The sequence below is a fragment of the Piliocolobus tephrosceles genome, chromosome 5 (assembly GCF_002776525.5).
Source record: "Piliocolobus tephrosceles isolate RC106 chromosome 5, ASM277652v3, whole genome shotgun sequence".
NCBI lineage: Eukaryota > Metazoa > Chordata > Mammalia > Primates > Cercopithecidae > Piliocolobus > Piliocolobus tephrosceles.
This window is the reverse complement of record NC_045438.1, coordinates 26,594,500-26,619,034: the sequence shown is the minus strand read 5'-3', so window position 1 is coordinate 26,619,034 and position 24,535 is coordinate 26,594,500. Positions and strand designations below refer to the sequence as shown.

General features: G+C 34.7%; 1 protein-coding gene across 3 annotated transcripts in view; it reads left to right on the top strand.

The window, feature by feature from the left end:
* Window positions 1-24,535, top strand: part of THEMIS (thymocyte selection associated) — a 201,402-nt gene that overhangs the window by 53,316 nt on the left and 123,551 nt on the right. For all 3 annotated transcript variants that reach the window (XM_023230754.2, XM_023230756.2, XM_023230755.2), the window contains exon 3: window positions 19,566-20,024. In XM_023230754.2, the coding sequence (XP_023086522.1) occupies window positions 19,566-20,024 (459 nt within the window). The remainder of the gene's footprint in view (window positions 1-19,565; window positions 20,025-24,535) is intronic.

The following is a 24,535-nucleotide window of genomic DNA, read 5'->3' as shown; positions in this document are numbered from 1 at the left end:
TTAGTGGTGATTTCTGAGATTTTAGTGCACCCATCAACAAAGCAGTGAACACTGTACCCAGTATGTAGTCTTTTAACCCCTCACCCCCTCCCAACCTTCCCTGCTAAGTCCCCAAAGTCCATTTATCACTCTTATGCCTTTGTGTCCTCGTAGCTTAGCTCCTACTTATAAGTGAGAATATATGATATTTGGTTTTTCATTCCTGAGTTATTGCAGTTGGAATAATTGCATCCAACTCCATCCAAGTTGCTGCAAAAGACATTATTTCATTTCTTTTTAAGGACGAGTAGTATTCCATGGTGGGTATATACTACATTTTTAAATCCACTTGTTGGTTGATGGACAGTTAGGTCAGTTCCATATCTTTGCAATTGTGAATTGTGCTGTTATAAGCATGTGTATGCATGTGTCTTTTTCATACAATGACTTTCTTCCTTTGAGTAGATACGCAGTAATGGAATTGCCAGATTGTTCTACTTTTAGTTCTTTAAGGAATCTCCATACTATTATCCACAGTGGTTGTACTAATTTACATTCTCACCAGCAGGGTAAAAGTGTTCCCTTTTCACCAGATATATGCTAAAATCTATCAACTATTTTTTTTTTTGACTTTTTGATTATGGTCTTTCTTTCAGGAGTAAGGTGGTATTTCATTGTGGTTTTAATTTGCATTTCCCTGATTATTAGTTATGTTGGGCATTTTTCATATGTTTGTTGTTCATATGTGTATCGTCTTTTGAGAAATGTCTATTCATGTCATTTGCCTACTTTTTAGTGGGGTTATTAGTTTACTTCTTGCTTATTTGTTTGAGTTCCTTGTAGATTCTAGATACTAGTCCTTGGTTGGATGCATAGTTTGCAAATATTTTCTGCCACTCTGTGGGTTGTCTGTTTACTCTGCTGCTTATTTCTTTTGCTGTGTGGAAGTTCTTCAGTTTAATTTGGTTCCTATTATTTATTTGTGTGGCATTTGCTTTTGGTGTCTTAGTCATGAATTCTTTGCCTAAGCCCATGTCCAGAAGAATTTTTCTGATGTTATCTTCTAGAATTTTTATGGTTCCAGGTCTTAGATTTAAATCTTTGATCCACCTTGAGTTGATTTTTGTATAATGTGAGAAATGGGGATCCAGTTTCATTCTCATACATGTGGATTGCCAGTTTTTCTAGCACCATTTATTGAATAGGGTGTCCTTTTCCTAATTCATGTTTTTGTGTGCTTTGTTGATGATCACCTGACTGTGAGTGGCTTTATTTTTGGATTCTGTATTCTGTTCCATTGGTCTATGTACATATTTTCATACAAGTACCATGTTGTTTTGGTGACTATAGCCTTGTAGTATAATTTGAAATTGAGTAATGTGATGCCTCCATATTTGTTATTTTTGGTTAGTATTGCTTTGCTTACGTGGGCTCTTTTTTGGTTCCATATTAATTTTAGGATTGCTTTTTCTAGTTCTGTGAAGAACGATACTAGTATTTTGTTAGGAATTGCATTGAATTTGTAGATTCCTTTGGGCAGTTTGGTCATTTTCATGATATTGACTCTTCCCATCTGTGAACATGGGCTGTGTTTCCATTTGTTTGTGTTATCTATGATTTCTTTTAGCAGTGTGTTTTAGTTTTCCTTGTACAGTTCTTTCACCTCCTTGGTTAAAATGTAAGGTTGGTTTTTGATTTGGTTTTGGTTTCTTTTGCAGCCATTGTAAAGGGATTGAGTTCTTGGTTTGATTCTCAGCTTGATCATTGATGGTATAAAGCAGTGCTACTGACTTGTATACATTGATTTTGTAACCTGAGACTGCTAAATTTGTTTATCAGATCTAGGAGCTTTTTGGATGAGTCTTTAGGTTTTTCTGGATGTGTAATCATATCATTGGCAAATAGCAACAGTTTGCCTTCCTCTTTTCCAATTTGGATGCCTTTATTTCTTTCTCTTGTCTAATTGTTCTGGCTAGGACTTCCAATACTATGTTAAAGAGAAGTGGTGAAATTTGGCAACCTTGTCTTGTTCCAGTTCTCAGTGGGAGTGCTTTCAACTTTTCCCAATTCAGTGTGATGTTGGCTGTGAGTTTGTCATATATGGCTTTTATTATTTTAAGTTAAGTCCCTTCTATGCCTATTTTATTGAGAGTTTTTATCATAAAGGGATGCTGAATTTTATCAAATGCTTTTCCCACATCTATTGAGACGATTATGTGATTTATGTTTTTAATTCTATGTGATGTGTCACATTTGTTTACTTTTGTATGTTAAACTATCTCTGTATCCCTGGGATGAAACCCACATGATAATGGTGTATTATCTTTTTGATATGCTATTGGATTTGGTTAGCTAATATTTAGTTGAGAATTTTTGCATCTATATTCAGGGATTTTTATCTGTAGCTTTCTTTTTTTGTTATGGCCTTTCCTGGTTTTGGTGTTGGGGTGGTACTGGCTTCATAGAATGCTTAGGGAGGATTCCATCTTTCTCTGTTTTTTGGAGTAGTTTCAGTAGGATCGGTTGTAATTCTTCTTGGAACATCCGGTAGAATTCAGCTGTGAATCTATCTGGCCCTGGACTTTTTTGGGTTGGTAATTTTTAAATTACAGGTTCAATCTCACCGTTTGTTATTGGTCTGCTCAGGGTTTCTATTTCTTTGTGATTTAATCTAAGAAGATTGTATGTTTCCAGGTATTTATCCAATTCCTCTGGATTTTTCTAGTTCGTGCATGTAAAGGTGTTCATAGTAGCTTTGAATGATCTTTTGTATTTGTGTGGTATCAGTTGTAATATCTCCAATTTCCTTTCTAATTGAGCTTATTTAAATCTTCTCCTTTTCTTGGTGAATCTCGCTCTGCAGGGACAGCTTCTATTGATTGCTTGCCCTCCCCCACTGTGTACAGGTCATACTTTCTTGTTCCTTTGCCTTCTCATAATTTTTGTTTGAAACTGGGTATTTTAAATGATATAATATGGCAGTTGTATAATCAAATTGTTTCCTTTTCCCAGGAATTGCTGCTATTAGTAGTTGTTTGTTTAGTGAATTTCTTAACTAAATCTGTAAAGTCTGCATTCTCCATCACGTGTGGCCACAGAAGTCCCTGCTTAGTTAGCTTAGTGGACAACCGATGTCCGAACAGAGATTAACTTACACAATTGAAACAATGTTTTGAGTATGTGTTGACGGACTCTGTTGTTCATTTGGGACCATTCTGTCAACATTCAGTCAGGCAATTGAAAATTCTAGCTTAGCCTTGAATTTGGGCTCAGGAAGAGCTGCAGTCAGCCAGAAATTGAGAGGTAAGGGCTTGCGTGGGTCTTTCTTGAGTATGCAAACAGTTCTGGGCATGTGTTTAAAATTACTCATGTGACTTCTGGATTCTTAGGAGTATGTTGGAAATTTTCAATATCCTTATGGACATCTCATTTCCCTGATATTCTTTTTAAGCTTTTGGGTTAGCCTATTATTTTTTTCCCCACCAGTGCAGGTAGCCACAAAAGTTAAACAATTTTCTTTTATTATTTTTGGCAACTGCTCTGAGGAAAAGCCTTTCCCCAATAATGAGTTCAAAATGAGATCAAAGAGACAACATTGCAAGTATGATCTTCCAGAGAGCCACCAGATATGTCAAATAATAACAATTCTCTGGGATTGAGCTTTGAAGATACTTCAACCTCTTACTGTTTTCTCCTGTGACTGTCAGGATGATGATTTTTTCATGATTACAGGTTGTTAGTTTTCAAGGTTACTGTGGACCTGAGTGTGGGGGAGGAGAGAATGAGAATACAAGTTAAAGTGCCACAAACTTTGCTGTTCTTACCAAGATTCAGCCATTTTTCTTCAATAAATGCTTCCAAGATTGCTCCAATTCTTTTGTTAGTTTTTAGAGTTTTGAAAAAGATTGATCTGCTCTTCTGTATTAAAGTATATAAACTCATATATCCTCAATTTTATGATAATTTAAAAGTATTGAAGATGAAAATACTTTGGCAAGAGTGCACAGAATTACTTCTTTGTAAAAAAAAGAAAATCTACTGAGGAAAGATACCAGCCTTTGACCAATAAACATAGCTTTGTAGATGCAGCTTCAGCAAATGCAAGCTCAAGAAAAAGTCAAGAAGGTAAAGGTTTGCAGAGTTTGACAAGCACACTTTCAGGGGACAAACTGGAGCCTTTTTTTTTTTTTTTTTTTTTTTACTAAAATGCGAATGGGGAACTACACTCCAAATATATATACCACTGGTTGCATCCTATATTAATATTTTATTTCCATATGTCTCTTTTGTCAGCTCAAAAATGTTCAAATATTTTAAAAGAAATAATAAGCAATCATTTCTGTAATAAATGAAACAAAACATACTGCTTTAGAAGCACAACTTGTTCTTTTAGAAAACAGCCCTTCTAGCTGAATCATTTTATGAGCTAGAAAACATGCCAATCTGGCAAAACACAACAAAAATATATCCTATTCGGCAGTTGATTGCATTACCTCCATAGATTGGTAAATCATGTCGTGTGTGGTTTACAGTGAAGTTCCAAATTTCTGGATTACCTCCTGGAAAGAGTTGTCCCTCTTTCAGTGTTATGAAGCATGAATAATACATGTATTCTCTTAGTCATGAGAAATAGCCTGAGAGTGTTTCAATATTATTTTTATGACGAACACAGATTTTTTTTTTTTTCCCCCAAAGAGCAAGTTCACTTTGTCTCTAAATGATATGGTCAAGGAAGACTGTAGTTGCATCTATAAAACCACCTTTAAAATTACAAGGTCAGATAAAGACATTTTTCTGTTTTAATATTTAGACCATACTCTATGAATTTTGTTGCTGTATAGGAATTTTGTTTCAGGAGGTAGCAGACATGAAGAAATGTTTGAGATGGAACGTCCTCTACTACCCTTTACCCTATCCTATCCATAACACACACTCAAATGAAGATATAAATGATGTGCCAGATATTGTTCTTAATACTTTTATATATAAAACTTTTCTAAACACTTTTATGTATATATAAATACTAATTGAATTCAGACTTCACAGATGAGAAAACAGAATCACCAAGTAATTTGCCCAAAACCACATAGCAAGTGGTTATGCTGAGTCTGCCCTAGCGCTGTCTAATAAAAATATAATATGAACCTCATATGTGATTTTAAATGTTCAATATCCACATTTACTACTTATATATATGTTCATAAGTTGTGTCGAAATTCAGAAACTTAAAACAATGAACGTTTATTATCTCACGTAATTTATGAGGGTGAGGAATCGGGGGTGCTTTAGATGCTATAGTTCTGCCTCAGGGTCTTTCATGAAGTTGTAGTGAAGTTGTAGGCAGGGAATGGAGTCTGTGAAAACTTGACTGTGATTTGGAGATCCATTTCCAAGTTCATTCACATGACTGTTCTGGGAGGCTTCAGTTTTTACCGCATGGTCCTCTCCATACGGTTCTCACTGACTTAGTGTTCTAAGAGTGAGAGCAAGCCCAAGACTGAAACCAGTCTTCTATGGCCTAATCTCACAAGTGACATACCATCACTTCTACTATACTCTTTTGATCAGACAGTTCAATGCTAGGACAGTCTGGGAGGGGACTGAACAAGGGTGTGACTACCAGGAGGGAGAAATAACTGGGTACCATCTTGGAGGCTACCTAGCACAGATATCTTTAAAAGTTAAAAAAGAAAGGTGACATTAATTTTAATATGTTTTATTTAAAAATGTGTATCTAGGATATTATACTTTCAACAACTTATTGATATAAAATTATTGAGATATTTTACATTCTGTTCATGCTAACCCTTTAAAATCCGATATATATTTTCCACTTATAGTACATCTCAATTTAGACTGTCCTAATTCAAGTAGCCACATTTCAAATGCTCAGCACAATGGCTACATTAACGGTACTCTGTTGGAAATAACAGATCTGAACAGTATGTATAGGTCCAGGTTTGTGTTCTGAAGCACTTCTTGCTTAATCATAGAAAAAAAAGAGGTGATATTTTTGTCAATCAACATCAATGCCATAATAAGGAATTTTTCTACTGTATACAGTAGCATTGTAATGTTAAAAAGATTTGAACTAATATCACTCCTAGAGCAAGAAGAAACAGAAATTTTTAGATGAATGTTAGAAAATTTACTAAATTCACTAAATATAAAATTTCTTTCATATGTTTCATGGATTTAAACCATGTATTAAAAACAAGCTTTGGGCCGTGTTTCCTACTTAAATTAATTTCTACCAGATACAAGGATTTTATCTATCAAGTTGTCAAGAAACTCTTAAGCAGCCAGGCAGCTACTAGACTAATACCACCCTTCCATGAATTACATCACTAAGGAGACAGTGAGCCCGAGGTGCACAGCAGGCAGCTTAAGCTTCATGTCTCAGAGGTTGTCTTTGACCCCCAAGACCCCCAAGGTGACACAGGGGATTGCTGAACATGTAATTGGGGAACCCTGAACTTACAAGCCCCAAACATACAAGGGGTTGCTGGCGAACTGCCAACCTTTGCCCTCCATGAAAAATTGTATTTATTACCCTGGAATGTCAAATAATTCCTTTGAGGGGAGGAGAAAGATTTTACTATCCTAGAACATCTCTGGGGAGGGAGACAGTCTCTTTCATTTTTATACTAGTTGAAAAGAAACCTGCTCCTCTAGCTCCCGAGGCATATAGAAATGCCATGGAGAATTCTCTTCCAACATGACTATATCCCTTAAGCCGTAAGACTTAAAAAAAAACACCTTTATTATACATGTGAAAAATTCAGAAAAGTATTACAATAACTTATGACAGAAATTGAATTAATAGAATTGTTTCTGCAAGAAATTAATTAAGGATAAATGGCTAAAGTTTATAAAGTCTGTTCCTTTATGCCCAGGTACCAAATATGTAATATATTACGATTGTTTCATTTGGAGAATTATATACTGTAACAGAAAATATGTATTACATTCAATCATCATTCATTGTATTTTCATCTACTATTGAAATGATCAATCTTTCATCCTTAACTATTCTATGACTGTAGCTGATTTTTTTATTTGACTGAAACATAAGCTTCTAAAGGACCTGATAGGAAAATTATTATGCAAAAAAATGTACATTTGCTAGCTTTAAATGACCTTTCAATCTTCTGTTTCTTTAGGGACTTTTGTTAAAAGAAGCAGGGAATGTAAGTCAGAAGTTGCTACTGTTTTTCCATCTGGATGTTATGATAAAACATGACTCAGAGCAGCTCTAAATAAAGCTCCCTGCCTTTTAGATAATTCACTATCCAAGGAATCAGGGGCTGTTTTTCCAAATTTTCTGGGTCAATTTCCCTTAAGGTACCTATTTCCCACTGTGCTCACTTAAGCAAAGTAAACTCAGCTGTGTCTACCTTACAACATCTTTTCCTTGACAAAAAGGGGTATTTTGTATAAACTATGCAAGAAAATGAATTAATCAGTGTGCAAAAGAAATTCAGACTTTTAAAGTAATTTTAAGATCTGTTTCTTGGCCTAATATTTTTTTATCTTGCTTTTTAGTACATGATCAGATTATTTATCTGCATCTTTGATCTTTGGATAACTACCATATATGTTAGCCAAAAGACAAACAGATTTTGCAGTTCTAGGTTAAAATTATTCTGTTACTCACCTATGTGCATTTTAATATCAGATCAGAATTCTGTCAGAAAGATCATTTTAAAGGAGACTGTTCCACAGCTGGTGCTGTTCTATAAGTTTTCCTTGTATTAATGTTTTATTTCCATCTTCTAAAATCTATCTCATCTCTCCTGGTCCTTACCATCCCTCTTTCTTACAGGCACAATTCTAAAAGCTTTTTATGATGTTATCGTAACAGTACCAGCAGGCAAGGACTCTCATGAGAGGAACCAGATTGCCCTTAAACAACTGGATCTTCTGTTTCTTGCATCTTAACTGAACATTGGTAGAGCACATTTCTATAATTATACACAGTCATATTTTGGGTATTTAGAGTTTCTGCCATTGGAATGTAAGCAGAGGTTCCCTATACTTCCTGACCCCCAACACACCATGCATGGCAGCCTCCCCCATCACCAACATGCAACACTAGAGAGGTACATTTGTTGCAAGTGTGAACCTTCATTGACACATCAAAGTTTTATATTTGTGTTCACTTTTAGTGTTGTACATTCTATGGGTTTTGATAAACGTAGAATGACATGTATCTACTTTGATAGTACCCACCCTAAAAATGCTTTGTGCTTTGCCTACTCATTCCCCTCTCTCCTCGAACCCCTGGTAACTACTGATGCTTTTCCTGTCTCCATAGTTTGCCTTTTTCAGAGCATCATATAGTTGGAATCATATAGTATGTAGCCTTTAAAGATTGACTTCTTTCACTTACTAATATGTATTTAAATTTCTTACATGGCTTTTCATGATGTAATAAGTCATTTCTTTTTAGCGTCAAGTAATATTTCATTGTCTGGATATGCCACAGTTTATCCATTCACCTACTGAAGGACATCGTGATTACTTCCAAGCTTTGGCAATTATGAATAAGGCTGCTATAAACATTCATGTGCAGGATTTTGTGTGAAGATAAAGAACCCAAGTTTTAAAGCTGTAAGATGTATTTGTTTTTCTGTTTTATGAGTAACATGTGCATCTTGGAGACAATTGGAAAATGGGAGAAAAAGCAGGGAAGTATATAAAACTCACTAAAATATCATCACCAGAGTCATCCAGCATTAATGTTAGATACATTTATTTCTGTTGTTTTCCAGTGCATTGTAAATGTGCATACATATAGACACACGTTTTAGTATAATGGAGAAAAGAATCTTATTCTGAGGACTTGCCTGTGTCATTAAATATTCTTCAAAGCATAATTTTTATTTTCTAGATAATAGTCCCTCATATGCATATTCTGTAATTTATTCAATCCATCCTGAACATGGCCATTTATACAATTTGTACTGTGATGAACAGCCTTTTAAACTAAAATTTTGTCTGCATTTCTGATTATTACAATAATCTTATATACATAGAAGGAAAAATGCTTTTAAAGATCTGATACATATTGTCAATCACATTTCATAAAGGCTCTGCTAATTTGCATTCCAACCAGGAACTTTTGAAAGGGCCAATCTAACTGCTTTTTTGAGGGTGTGACTTAATTGTTTGTGTTTCCCATCTCATTTTTTTGAGTTAATAGCATTATAACAATTTCCACATAACAACATTCACCTGTTTAAAATATACAATTCAATGGCTTTTAGTATCCCTGTCTCCAGTTTTTTAGAAACATGAAATTTTAAATCTTCAACATCCTTGAAAATGACAGGGCCTGACAGACCTAGCAGAGGGTCACACTGTCAATGATGCCCTGTAGTCAGGTAGGGAAACCAAGATGTGCAGTGCTTAGGTGAGTGATGAAAGGGAAGAGTTGTTCTTATAAAGGTGTTTGTTTTGACCTATGTAACTTCTTTCTAGAATTGTAAGTAAATATGGCCAGAAATGAATGAATTTAAAAACTTTTAGAAATGAGTTGTTAATTGGTTGGGCATAGTGGCTCATGCCTGCAATCCCAGCTCTTTGAAAGGCTTAGGTGGGAGGATGGCATGAACCCAGGAGTTCGAGGCTGCAGTGATCTATGACTCCACCACTACACTCCAGCCTGGGTGAAAGCAAGACTCTCTCTCAAACAAATTGAAAATTAAAAAAAGAGGTGATAATAATTATTTGCAAATAGTAACATTACCCAGGAAAACAGAGTGTCAAATGAGACAAAATATTGAAACTTGGTAAGATGACATGATGAACAAATATGTAAAACAACTGTAGGTACGTAAAGGAATATATTCTTCCTTATAAGAATACATATAGTTATAATTTTCCATTTATAAGCACTTAGAATATATAGGGGTAACATATTTTATAATTTTAACTCATTTATTTATTTAAAAAGTATTATACAAGTTTATTTATTAAAAATAAACAGACTTACGTGCTTGAATCAGAAAACTGAATATTATAAATATATCAATTGCATGTGAATTAATTTATATTCAACATATTGCAGACTAAACTTTCCATATTATAATCATCATTATTATTATGTTGCCTCTTGAGAGAGTAATTGTAAAAATCACTTGGGAGAATAAACAAGTGAAGATATTCAAGCAAATATTTTAAAAATAAGATAATGAGGGAGTACTTGTCCTGGCAACATTAATGCCTGATACAAAGTTAAAATAAATAGTACTATATGTTGGTTACAGAAAATCAAAAACCGCATTAATAAATTACTTTAACAATAGTTGTACTAGTAGTTATAGAAGTGTTATGGCAATATTTTTAATTTGACTCCAGTGCTATGCACTTAAGCATTTGTTTATAGCTCAGAAACAGACTTTAATGTAGAGTATTATTTTCTGTTTGATAAAGTTTTTACCACACAGTTGGGTTTAAAGGAAGAATTATTTAGTACATTGTTCTGGTACAGTTAATAATGTAGCAAACAATAGATCAAATTGGATCATCAACATTATACCAGATAGTTAAAGAAATTTGAAATAGATGAAAACATTAAATTTTGAGGAAAACTATCTTATGTCTATATTTGAAACAACTTTCAAGTTGCAAATATAAAACCATAAAGTAACAATATATTTGAATACATAAAATGAAATTTTCTGTCGTAAAGGAAGAAATGTTTAATAGCGAAGGAAAATAACTCAATTTTTAAGACTAAATGTCACTAAAATGAAAAACAAAAATCAATAAAAATTCTGTTAGAACACTAATAAGAAAATGGACAAAGCTTAGAAGAAATTCAAATGGTTTATAATTATGTAGAAATCAGTTTGTACTAATACAATAACAACTTTTCCACCTATATAGCTAGCTAAACTTTTGCAATAGTGAAGTTGGGAAAAATATTATCAAAGGTTCACTCTTAAACCTAACTGAGGAGTGTATCTTTCCCAAAAATAAATTTGATAATAGATTGAGTAGCTTCTTTGAAAATACATGTAATATATTTTGAATTCCATCTACATCTTAAGCATGTACAGAAATAATGATTAATGACACAGGTACACTTAGTCTTGGTTCTGCCATCCTGGAGCCAGTACTCTGCTGAGAAAAGAGCCTTTATAATGTTTAAAGCTTTAACTCAGTGCTTCAACTTGTCAGAATTAACTCCAAAGAAATAATCATTTGAGAATTATTTGTAAAAGTAAAACAATAGAATCAACTTAAATGCCCAACAGTGAGCAATCGGTAAATTATGATACATTCCTTACAACATATTCATCTATTAACAACTATATTTGTGAAAAATATTCTAAAGCGTGGGGTTTATTTGGGGTTCAGTATTAAATGAGACAAGTAGGATTCAAATGAAGTGTCTAAAGTTTTTTGACATTGTTTAAAACATTTTTATCTCTCTCTATATATATGTCAAGTTGAAAAGCTCAGAATTTTAAAAGCAGCTGTTTCAGTCCAGTGAGAATGAGTGATTTTAATTTTATTTTAAATTTGTTAATTGTTTTTCAGAATATATGTAAATATATGCATATATATATATACACATACTACACACACATACATACAGAGAAACACAAACACACAAATAAAAATTTAGGCTGGGTTCCTCGGTGTGCTTCAGTGCTTTGATTTAACAATTTTCTCATTTATAAAGTAGGGAAAACATTAATAGTATTTATCTCACAAAATTCTTCAGAGGATCAAATAAATTAAATGGGGAGATTAGCTCACTACAGACCATGGCACATAACATGTACTCAATAACAGTGTTAACATTGTTTTTCTCATTATTATAATCTTTTAAAAATTTGGAGGAGCTCCTCTTTTCATGAGCCCCAGCGTGGGTAGGCCTTGAATATTCTCATTGCAGCTCTATTCTCCTTATTAGGAAGTAACTTCCTTCTGGCATTTTGTAGTAGTTGGTCTATTATTCTTAGTTTTTGATGATGTGGTAAGGTTTCATCATTTTCTATCATTTCTGGTGTCGTTTTGTGTATACTTCATATTGGAAGGTCAGGGACGGCCATGTCCAGGGCTGCTAGACAGCCAGCATTTAAACCCCTCTTAATCAAACACAAACCTTGGAGAACCCCAATTTGTTTATCTTCAGTGTCTAAAGTGATCAACAATAGCAGCTCCAAACGCTGTGATTTTTCCTGGAAGCGACTGTCTGGGCCGATCTCTGAATAGTTTTGAGGCAGTTCCATAGGAGTTACCTGCACGAGATCCCCCAGTGCTCTGAAGAAATTCATCTCAGAGCTATTCAGGAGTTCCTGCGGACCAGGTACCAGGTCCGAGCTTCCAGAGACGACTGTCAGGGGCCAGTGAGCTCCTTTCCAAGTCAAATCCACTGGGATAGTGGTGGGTTAGCCAGTTCAGGAGCTCACTGCCAATTTTAGGCGGGATTTTCAAATTCATGCTATTGAAATTAGTTTTTATTGCCTAGTAATATGGAACCAAAATAGTGTGCTTAGAGAGAAAATGTTCCTTCTTCTTATGCTGGTGAATTTAGAATAACAAAAATTCAATTTTCTTTATTGTACAAATCAAAATCTATTTAAATCCTAAGCCCTGATATTCATTTAATACTTATGGTTACATCGGGAAATTATACCTTTTCCTAATTTGAATTTAATGTAAACTGATTTGTAATTGTTTTGTATAACCATGGGTAACAGATTTTTTGAAAACTGCATGGTAAAAATCAGCAAATATGTCAGACAAAGCACAATGTTACAAGGAAACACCACAGCATATGTTGACAGTTATAGAAGAATTGCTGCTGTTTTCACCCTTCACACCAGAATAATTTTTTCAATATTTACCTCCCATGTGTAGAGAGAGAAACATATGGGGCTTTACATAATCATGAGCATAAACAGGTGGCTACTTAGGTACATTTAATTTGCAGGCAACATCAATACTGAACAACACAATCAGCTCCACATGGCTCCCAAACTCTTTCTACTAACATTCCATTAACAAAATTAAGATCATTAAAATAGAGGGAGGGTATAATACTCCCTTAGTTGGCTTCAGCTCCCTTTCAGAGTCATGGATAAAACACATTTTCAAAAATGCCTTGGCATTTTGCTGTTTCCTTTGTTCAAGGGAACTTCAGTAACTGTGTATAATGTATACTTTGTGAATAACAACAAGCAGCATAATATTTGCATTTAAAATGTGCTTACATATTTTATTCTCCCTATAATCTGCTCATTATGGGCATAAAATTATGATGGTTAAATCTAAGTAATTTATCAAAGCATAGGGTCAGACAAGCTCCTCAAAGCAACCTGGAAATATTTCTCCAAAGGCAGTCCACCTAAAGAGGTCACCTGAAGCTCATTTCCATATTCAAACATGCTGGTGAAATCTGTGGAAATTATCATTGCTGGAAATTTTTGCTCAATCTGTGCCAGATGCTGAGCTGTAGATTCCATATATTTTGTTATCTCGATTTTGATCCAGACTAGAATATCTCGTTCGTCCTCGTTGGCGTTGAACTTCCATAGGTACTAATTTTTCTGACCTTATAACCATCCTACAATGGCTTAGAATCCAAGAGTAAAGGCAAATGAGGAGATTTAATAAACACTATGTTTTTAATCATTTGGTGCTTACTAGGTGTTAAGTACTAGCTAACCATGTTACCTGTATTAGCTTATATTAATCACCACAATGACTTTATGTGGTAAGTGATAGAATTTTTCTTTTTATGAAAAAGGAAATTGTAGCCATGAGACTTTGAATTCTGAAGTTTACACATGAAGGAAGGGACTGAGGCCAGAATTAAAACCCAGGCTAATAGGAATTGGAAAGCCATAATCTTAACCACCCCACTCTAGTTGTGTTCCCTTTATCCTGACAGTTCTACACTGCACAAAAGCACCTAGGGCCAGGAATCCTGAAAATTCTACTACCTAAAATCACCTAGGGCTAGGAACAGCAAATATGTGGTATTCTGAAGATCTTCTTAACAATGCTTTGTGAGAGGTTTGGGGGTGCCTAAGGTCTGTGGAGTTTCTTTCTAGCCCTCATACCTCTATGTGTCTTCTCAAAACCCGAGGAGCAGTGCTCTGCAGAACTAACGAGCATCCAGGGAGCTGTGTTGCCAGCAAGGTTATGAAAATAACAATTTCTCACATTCTCTCTCCTCATCCTAGGTCTATTACTCACTCTCTCTGCCTGGGAGAGAGGAAGTTTTAACATGAACAAGTGTGTGTATGATGTGTGGCACATTTATTAATAAGCTATGATTACAATAAAGCTTTAGGCCTAGATATCAGATTATATCATTTGATCTTAAGAGCTAACATTATTAATATGTTATTTGTTAAGCATCCCAAATGTGTTAGGTTTTGCAGTCATTCCTTTCAAGGAGTTTAAGTGTTACTGGGAAAATTTCAAGGAGTTTAAGTGTTACTGGGAAAATTTGTTTGTTTTCCCCATGCAATGGTTGAACCAAAGAGGAAAAAATGAATTGAAAGATTTTATGATATATTCTTTTACCTCTGCAGGTAAAATAAATATGAAAATCTATTAATAGCTATTGCAGACAGCTTCAATTCAATTATTATCATTATTACTATTTTTATTTTGAGATGGAGTCTCACTCTGTTGCCCAGGCTGGAGTGCAGTGACATGATCTCAGCTCACTGCAACCTTTGTCTCCTAGGTTCAAGCAATTCTCCTGCCTCAGCCTCCCTAGCAGCTGGAACTACAGGCATGCACCACAACACCCAGCTTTTTTTTTTTTTTTTTTTTTTTTGTATTTTTATTGGAGACGGGGTTTCACCATGTTGACCAGGCTGGCCTCGAACTCTTGACCTCAAATTATTTGCCTACCTTGGTCTCCCAAAGTGCTGGGATTACAGGCGAGACCCACCATGCCCGGCCCCAAATCAATTATTAATGTAAAGACATTTGAGCATAAGCATTCTGTAGTTTCACTTAGTTTCCCTCAACATTTTAAGAAACTTCATCACCATGTTTGACATATGTTCTGCCCTCCCAAATACTCAGTTAAATTACTGTGTATCATTTCTTTATCACAAACTTTGACTTCCCCCACACTGCTTATTTCTGCTCTTGAAGACTCTTCTATGAAAACGGTTGGAGTCACTCATTAATTGATGATGTTCAATGATCTATAATTGACACCAAAATCTGGAGACTCTTCTCAGTTCAGGCATTGTTATTTTATATTCCAATACTTTGAGGGTTTTGAACGTTTTGCTTTGATGGATTTGTGGAATATACTGACCTGAACATCCTTGTTATTATATATTTGTCATATATAATTCTCATTTCACATGTTTCTGTGGCTTTTCTATCATTGTGTTACATTCCCAAGACAATTTTTAGGTTGGTATATTCTACAAATGTATCTTTTTCAAGACTACCCCAAATCCAGTGTTTCCGTTAGAAGTTCTAGCTCAAGTATCTCTATTCATCTTTAGATTGAAATGGTGTGCATGAAATAACCCATCAAAGCCTTCAAAGTAGGACGAGGAGATCATTATTGTTCTTCTCACACTGTGGCATCTGAGGAAGGCTAATCCATGTAAAGAGAGGGCTGGCTGGTAAGACCTATAAACATGTTCTTCTCATGAGCAATGTCCTTGTAAGTCATACATGCAACAGGGAAGCAAGCCTGGCTTGTGGCAGGATGCAAAACTTGGATGTCAAAGTTCAGATTGAGATTCCAGAGCTATGACTACCAGTTGTAAAAATTGCAACTATTTTCATATCCCCCTATAGTAATAATATTTCTTTCATTGTCCTCAAAAGATTATTGTAAGGATAAATGACGCATATGAGGCCGGGCGTGGTGGCTCACGCCTGTAATCCCAGCACTTTGGGAGGCCGAGACGGGCTGATCACGAGGTCAGGAGATCGAAACCATCCTGGCTAACACGGTGAAACCCCGTCTCTACTAAAAATACAAAAAATTAGCCGGGTGCTGTGGCGGGCGCCTGTAGTCCCAGCTACTCAGGAGGCTGAGGCAGGAGAATGCCGTGAACCTGGGAGGAGGAGCTTGCAGTGAGCCAAGATTGCGCCACTGCACTCCAGCCTGGGGCACAGAGCAAGACTCCTTCTCAAAAAAAAAAAAAAAAAAAAAAATGATGCATATGAAAAAGTTTTCAAACTTGTAAATTTCTAAACAAATTTGAATTGTTGTAATTACTGTTAATAACAACTGCAAATCATTAAGAATGGGTTAAAAATATAAACTCCCTCAAAACCTAAGATTCAAGGAAAAGACTTGAAAGACTACATTCATTTATTAATTAATTTTTAACCACTCAATCTATTGCATTTCCCATGATTTTGTTAGTTAAGTGACATGTTTTTTAAGAGCAATGTCTCCTAATTCAAAAATAACAATAAAATTTCTTTTAAGAACTAACAGGCCAGGTGCAGTGGCTCACACCTGTAATCCCAGCACTTTGGGAGGCTGAGGGGGGCAGATTACCTGAGGTCAGGAGTTCAAGACCAGCCGGGCCAACATGGCTAAACCCTGTCTCTATTAAAAATACAAAAATTAACTGGGTATGGTGGTGTACACCTGTAATCCCACCTACTTGGGAGGCTGAGGCAGAAGAATCGCTTGAACCCAGGAGGTGGAGGTTGCAGTGAGCTGAGATCGCGCCATTGCACTCCAGCCTGGGAGACAGAGCAAGACTCCATCTCAAAAAAAAAAAAAAAAAAAAAAAAAAAAGAGATTTGACAATCCAAGGTGGAAATAGACATCTATTTTCATCTGTTAACTTGTTTTATAAAGGTTGCATATTGGCTTATTTTAATAACTTGATTACTTAACTCTTGGAATGTGTCTTGTCTTTATTTGGAAGAATAACAAAGCATATTTTTCCCAGTATAAAACTATTGTACACTTTGAGAAAAAAATGAAAAAAAATTGGTCACATTTAGAACTAATCAGTCCCAATGGTGCTTTAATTTATATTTAACTTTCTTCATTGTGAAACTGAAGTTCCAATATGGCATCATATTAAGACAACAACAACAACATGTGCTAGTTTTATGGCTTTCAATGGCTGTTTTTAAAAAGAATTATTTGGATTGGCTGCAATAGTATATGAAGAGATAAGTTAATCAAATATTTTTCCTATATTGTGCCACTTTAGTATGCTAAACTGTGTACTTTATCATCTTTTAAGGAAAAGCACACAGATTCACAGACACATTTTTCTTGCAATAGAGACATCCAGCAAGACAGCTCTGAATAGCGTGATTAACTGAAATAATGGTGGCCCTTAGGGTTTTAGTCTTTTCCTACTTCATAATATTTTAGGTGTGTTATTACCTTAGGTGAGCTCTATTCCCCAAGAAAGATGACGCCAAATTAATTCTCTGTGACTTATGTCATCAATACAGCTAGGATAAAAATAAAACTATGTGTCTGTATCCTTTATGAGATTTTAGGTAAGTATTTTTTTAAAAACTTATTTCACAAAAACTGCTGAATTTTCTATACCCTGATAATGATTGTGGACTCTTAGAAATAAATCTTCACACACAGACAAATGAGATTAAACACACTAAGGCACAGACACACACACAAATTCATTTACTGTGGTGAATTCAAGAACACTATTTTATTGAATTCTCCCGGATACAAGATGTAATAAAATGAGAAATTCCTTCAAAGTAAATGTGTCTTTCCCTTACTTCAGTCAAGCATACCATGCAGTGAATGAACACTGTTCCATTTCTAAGTTTTTAGGATAGGTTGCATTTGCTACCTTGCTCATTCCTGCCAAGATTGCATCAGTCACAGTTTTGCAGGAAGTTTATGTCTAAAAATCACCAAAATTCCTTTTGTTTGTATGAGTAAAAACGACTTCAAAAATAATGGATTAAAATAATCTTTGAACAGTAACCAAAAATATACAAAAATGACACTATAATCTGGCTAAAAACAATTTGATATATAGATGAATTTCATTGGAATACACTTGTTGATGAAATAATAAAAGATTTTTTGAAGCTGTATAATTTTACTAAGTTTTTAGAAATACACTATCTTCTTAGAGCATGCTAGTATACAATATTCTTAATTACTTTTGGTTAAGAAAGCAATTAACTAATCTCTGCTTTGTTCTCATTTTCTCTGGAATTTATTAAAGTCTATTCAATAAATGCATTTCTGAAAGTGATACAAAGCAGATGTTCCCATAAAATAAAAATAAAATAAATCAAATGGAACCACTTAGACATACATTATACAAAAAGCTATATCTTAAGCAGTAAAATTTTATTGTAGTAGTTGGTTATCCTGATAGAGAAAGCATTTTAAATACTGAAGTTGGTGAAATAGATATCAATGAAATAGTGAAAATAGTGCAATTTTCTAATGGAAAAATTAGAGAAGTAATGAGAGAAAATGAGAAGAACAATTGAAATATAGTCAAGAGCAGTCAGTCCAGAACAACTACAGAACCTGGTGTTTTCAAGGAGGGTTATGTGATGTAGTATGTTGCGATTTATTAATTTGTGTTTTCCACAAGGGTTTTATAATCAAAGTAATTTGGGAAATTCTGCATCTCATATTCTTCTCTTGAGAGTCACAGTGTTAAAGTTTCTAGGAAGTCTTACATTATTTGGACCTGTGTAGATACTTTTCATTGTGGTAAAATACACGTAATATGAACTTTACCATTTTAAAGTGTACAGTTTAGTGGCTTTAAGTACATTTGGAATATTGTGCAACCATCACTGCTATCTATCTAGTCCAAGCTATATAACTTTATTTTATTTTATTTTTTGAGAGACAGAGTCTCACTCTGTTGCCTAGGCTGGAGTGCAGTGGAGTGATCGTGGCTCACTACAACCTCTACCTCCCGAGCTCAATCAATCCTCTCACCTCAGCCTCCCAAGTAACTGGGACTAAAGGTGCATGCCACTATGCCCAGCTAATTTTTGTATTTTTTGTAGAGATGGGATTTCGCCATGTTGCCGAGGTTGGTCTCAAACTCCTGGACTCAAGTGATCCTCCCACCTCAGCCTCCCAAAGTGCTGGAATTACAGGCCCAGATATATAGTTTTTTAATCATTAATATGACTACAAATCCATTCCCTTTGGGAATATCTTTTAATTTTAGTGTGTCTAGAGCATATATTCATAAAAACGCTGACCAAATCCAATCTTCTCATTTTAAAAATAAAAAATTTAAAATAGGACTGAGAAGTAAGATGTCTTGCTTGAGATCACAAAGTAGTTGGAACAGAGCCAGTGTCGTCCAGATTTCCCATTTCCAAGAACAGGGTCTTTTCTATTTCAAGGTATTTTCCCCTTATCTCCATTTGTATTGTCTGGTCTAATGATCTAGTGATCTATAAGCAATACTTCATAATTTTACCTGGAAGAACTCTGGATAAAAATAAGCATCTTTATCTTTAAAAAGATATCATTTTAAAAATGTACACAGTATTTGTGTTATAACTCTCTCATTGTGATTTTCTTGTGAGAACTTTCATTGTAAGAAGTCTCTTTTTAATTCACATAATTCTGTTCTTAGGTCTTTTTAAGATCATGGCTGACAAAACTCCGTACCTTACTATGGAAGAAATCACAAGGACCATTCATATTGGACCAAGTAGACTAGGGCATCCTTGCTTCTATCATCAGAAGAATATAAAACTAGAGAACTTCATCATAGAGCAGGGTGAGCAAATCATGCTCAACTCAGTTGAAGAGATTGATGGAGAAATAATGGTGAGCTGTACAGTAGTAAGGAATCATCAAAATCACTCATTTAATTTGCCTTTGTCACAAGAAGGAGAATTCTACGAATGTGAAGATGAACGTATTTATACTCTAAAGGAGATTGTTGAATGGAAGATTCCTAAGAACAGAACAAGAACTGTAAAACTTACAGATTTTTCAAATAAGTGGGACTCAACGAATCCATTTCCTAAAGACTTTTATGGTACCCTGATTCTCAAGCCTGTTTATGAAATTCAAGGTGTGATGAAATGTGAGTATCCACTGAGAATGATGTTCTATGAGCATGAACATTGTGGAGTTTGGGAAAGAAAGGTTTTAAAAGCTGAAGAATGACAGTCTTTATTTCAACTATTAAGCCTCTGAGAGTTAGATTCCTCATCGACCAATAAGCAAACCATATATCCATTCCAAGGATCAAATTGAATAATGAATATACAAGTATATTGTAAATTGTACGGTACTATTCACATGTGAGGTGCTATAACTATCAGGAACAGACAGATCAAACTACTAATTTATTTTTGTTACTGCCAGTTAAATATGACTAGAAAAGAGCTACTTTTAAAAGATAGAACATATTTAGTGAGAATGAGGCTTTCTTGTATGGAGTAAATATGGAAAAGAAGTAAATATGGAAAGTTTCCTTAATGCATCCCTTATTTCTGTTTTTCTGACAGTCTTTTTTTTGTTCCATCCATCCATTATTGACTATAAATCTCTACTATCCCAGAGCTCCTCTGTCTTAAGGGAAAATGATATGATAAATTAATTCACATATAGGCATGGTGGGTTTTTTTTTTTTTTTTTTTGAAAAGGAGTCTTGCTTTGTTGCCAGGCTGGAGTGCAGTGATTCTCCTGCCTCAGCCTCCCGAGTAGCTGGGACTACAGGTGCCCGCCACCACGTTCAGCTATTTTTTTTTTTTTATTTTTAGTAGAGACGGGGTTTCACCATGTTAGCCAGGATGGTCTCAATCTCTTGACCTTGTGATTGACCCACCTTGGCCTCCCAAAGTGCTGGGATTACAGGTGTGAGCCACCACGCCTGGCCCAACGTGTTTTAATATGCAATCTTTATAGAATTATTTGCATTTTGAAATAGGAATATCTGGAGAGAGCATTGTTACTTCAAAGGTGTTAATACCTTGAGTTTTCAGGATTATGACACATGAGTAGGATGGATAATAAAGAGTTCTGGACTTGGAGTCCTAGATTCTAACTCTGGGTCAATAACTTAATAGGTGTTAGTTTTCAGTGCACCATTTAGACTCCCTGTTTATGCAAAGAAAATGGTGATACTCTTTTGCCTACCTTTTAAAGTAGTGTCGAGAGAGAAATTAAGGTTTTATTAAGGTACTATTATACTATACACTTGAGAACAAAAAAACAGTATGTAAAAATATTTGTTCAAAAGGTCCTCCTTAGGTATCTTTTTAAAAATCTGTTTTTCTCTGGACTCATTAATATTGTTGGCCACATACAATTATTGAAAAATCAATATAAATCTTTTGGCAAGTATTAGAATTGTGTCCTAAATTCTGTCACAAACAAATATTTAATCAGAAATTAATCAATTCAATTTGAACTGAAGGTATAGGCAAGGAATTCCACTTAATGAATGCTAAAAATGAATGTTTTTAGTATTACAAAAAATTGAGATGATGGCAAATTGTAGACCCCACATTAATGTTCTGTTAGCGATCCCTAAATGTGCAGTTGAGATGAGTAATTGAGATTTCTTTGATTTTCATAAATAATAGTGTTTTCCCATTTTAAAATGTGTTACTTTCTAAAACTATTGGCATCTCCTGCCTATCGCATAGTTACAAATGAGGGTAAACCTATAACCTAAGCAGCACATGGATAAAGTGGTTACAACATTTAATAAATTAGGAAGCAAGAAAGGCTACTCTGCGGAAATGGCATTTAAATGAAGGCTCAAAGGATGCATAGGAGGTAATCAGGCAAAAAAGAAGGGGACAAGGTTAGAAAATTCAAGCAGTGGTATGGGGGCAGCAGGTGAGCAAGGGAAGGGAGCGCTAGCGTAGCTGATGTGGGAAAAAACGGAGAGGGCAGGTTGAAACAAATATGAACACATGCAATGGGGAGTGGAATCAATCATGGAGGGTCTTGAAGTATATACTAAGAGGCTGAAATGTGTCATAAGGGCACATCAGTAAAGGGCTTTAAGCAGGGAAGGACAAGAACAGAGAAGAGTAGTGAGGCCAGTTGAGTGCCAGGGTACAGGAAATTTATACAACAGAGACAACAGTGGGAAAGACAGAGAATCATAGTTGGGCTTTATGGGTATTTAAGAAGTACAATGAGCAAAATGTGAAGGTCTGTTGGAAGGGGAAAGACGCCTGTCTTGATGCACTGGATGAAAGTGCAGTCTATTGAATGTCATCATCAGAAGATCAGGGGATATTAACATATTTGTTTAGGTGGGACTTAACTGTGAATTTATATTAACCAAGACCCAGAAGAAAGCCCTTGGTTGAAATAATACTGTTTACAAATTGTTTTAGTCAAATTCCCAATATTTAATGCTATTTAAACTAAATTCTCATTTTAATTATACTGGATATTTAATTTCATAGGGATTATTTTAAACATTAGTTCTTATTGTATAGCAATTTCAGGACAAAAACTGCATGAGACTGGATTGCATGTGTATTGACTGCAGAATATTTCCTGGAAATAGAGGATGGGTGTCTTATCACAAATACCTAATTTAAAATATTTTTATTGTTGTAGGCATTTTTGCTCTGAATATAAAATGTAGACCATGTTTTGAATCCATTGTGGTTTTGTTTTACATGATTCTTTCTTAAACGGAAGATTCAAACTTGCCTTGAGGTTAAGGAATGTTACTATATTGCTTTCCACAGGCCTTGAGTGTCAGTCCAAACCCTTCTTGGCTAGAATGCTTCCTTTCCAAAGTAATAAGAAAAAGAATAGGTGTGAGCAGGGAATTCGAAGCTTTACCGAAACCTTAGGGGAAAGAGCAAGATGAAAAATAGTGAGAACTACAGGGAGCCATGAAATACTGATTTGCTGAAAAGAGAACATAACAAATACATACAGATAAGAGAAAATATAAGATATTCTACTATTACTAGTTTTTTATTATTAATGTGAAATTTTGAGTATCATAAAAAATAAAAGTGTTTAAATAAAGTATTTGTTTCTGGAAACTTGGCCAAAATCTCTGTTATAGATCTGAAAGTCCCTAACCCTCATCATACATTTAATGATTTAGAAAAAATTATCCTTCTTTGGAAAATAGATACACATAACAGTGCAAACTTCAAACTACTAGTCTTATATAAGTCACTTCATGATGTGTATTGTGCCTTTCTCAGGAAGATGAAATTCATATTAGCATATTAAATGGAATACATAATATTTGCAAATGAAAAAATTGAGTGAGCTATTTAAATTTGCCTCTGAAAGAGAGAGGTCTTGACCATTAAAACTTTTAAAATAGTGTCATGTTTTGACATATATATTGATAATTATTTCTTCCCTAAGTGAAAATTTCAGAGTTGTATAACTTTCTTTTATGAAAAAACCTCAATGCCTGTCAAATTTGGGGGAAATGGTTTTAGTCCAGATATGAAAAAAAAGTTAATTCATTTTAGGAGCAGAGGGCTGAAATCACACAAGTGAAAAGTGGTATCAGAAAGGTTGTGTTTGCATATTGTATAATCAGTGATACGTGAATAGCAGGAAAAAAAACGCTTTGGTCTTTAGAATACTAAGACTTCCTCTTTCTCTCATTTAATTTTTAAAAATAATTTTAATGTTTATCAAAGCCAAAAAAGTCAAACAGTAAAAGGAATTATGACAACGTTATCAGCAAAACTTTGTGCCCTTGACACAAGGGCCAAATTTTCCTCATAATTCTGTTCTTCTGAGGTAGTGCCTTTAAAAATTTTTCCTCTACTTTCTGGCACACTTCTAAATAATAAAGGAATATTGCTCTTTTTCAAGTCATCAACTTTAAGATAGTAACTATTGACTTTCACATATGACAATGAAGACTTAATTCTCTTATATTCCTACTTCCCCTTCCCTATATTTTCAGTACAAGTTATGGCTAAGCATTAATATTTTCATTATTGTGACAATTCACTGCTCAACCAAGTGGTGTATAATGAATATAATTCCATTTCTCCATCACTGTTTTTCTGTGATGATGACTTTATCGTTTTCTTTGCTTGATTTTCTTCAATTTTATCCTAAGTCTTAGAGCATTCTTCAATTCTATAAAAAAAGGCCACTCAGTGTAATTTTCCAAAGAGCCCAAACTGTCAGGAAGGCTACCTTTTCTATTAATTTGTTTTCCTGAATGTATTCCTTTGTAACTTCATTCTCATGTTCCAATTGGAATTGCTTATTTTTGAGACCAACTGCATAGGTGCTGTCCTGGGAATTCCATTTAAAATTATCCTGGTGATTGCCTGCTGACTTGTGTTTCTGTTGACTAACTGTTTCTGAAATCAAATAACTAACTCCTTCTTGACTTTCTTCCAATTTTGATGGAGACCAAACTTCACTTGCTTCCTGAGAACGGTGCATGGAGTATCAAGTATTTAGAAAGCCTGAATGTTTGCAAAATATTCTATACACATATAAGACTGATAGTTTGGCTACTTACAGAATTCCAGGTTGAAAATAAATTCCCCTCAGAATTTTGAAAACTTTACTCCTTTATCTTCCACTATCCCGTATCGTCTTGGAGAGATTATATGTGGTATT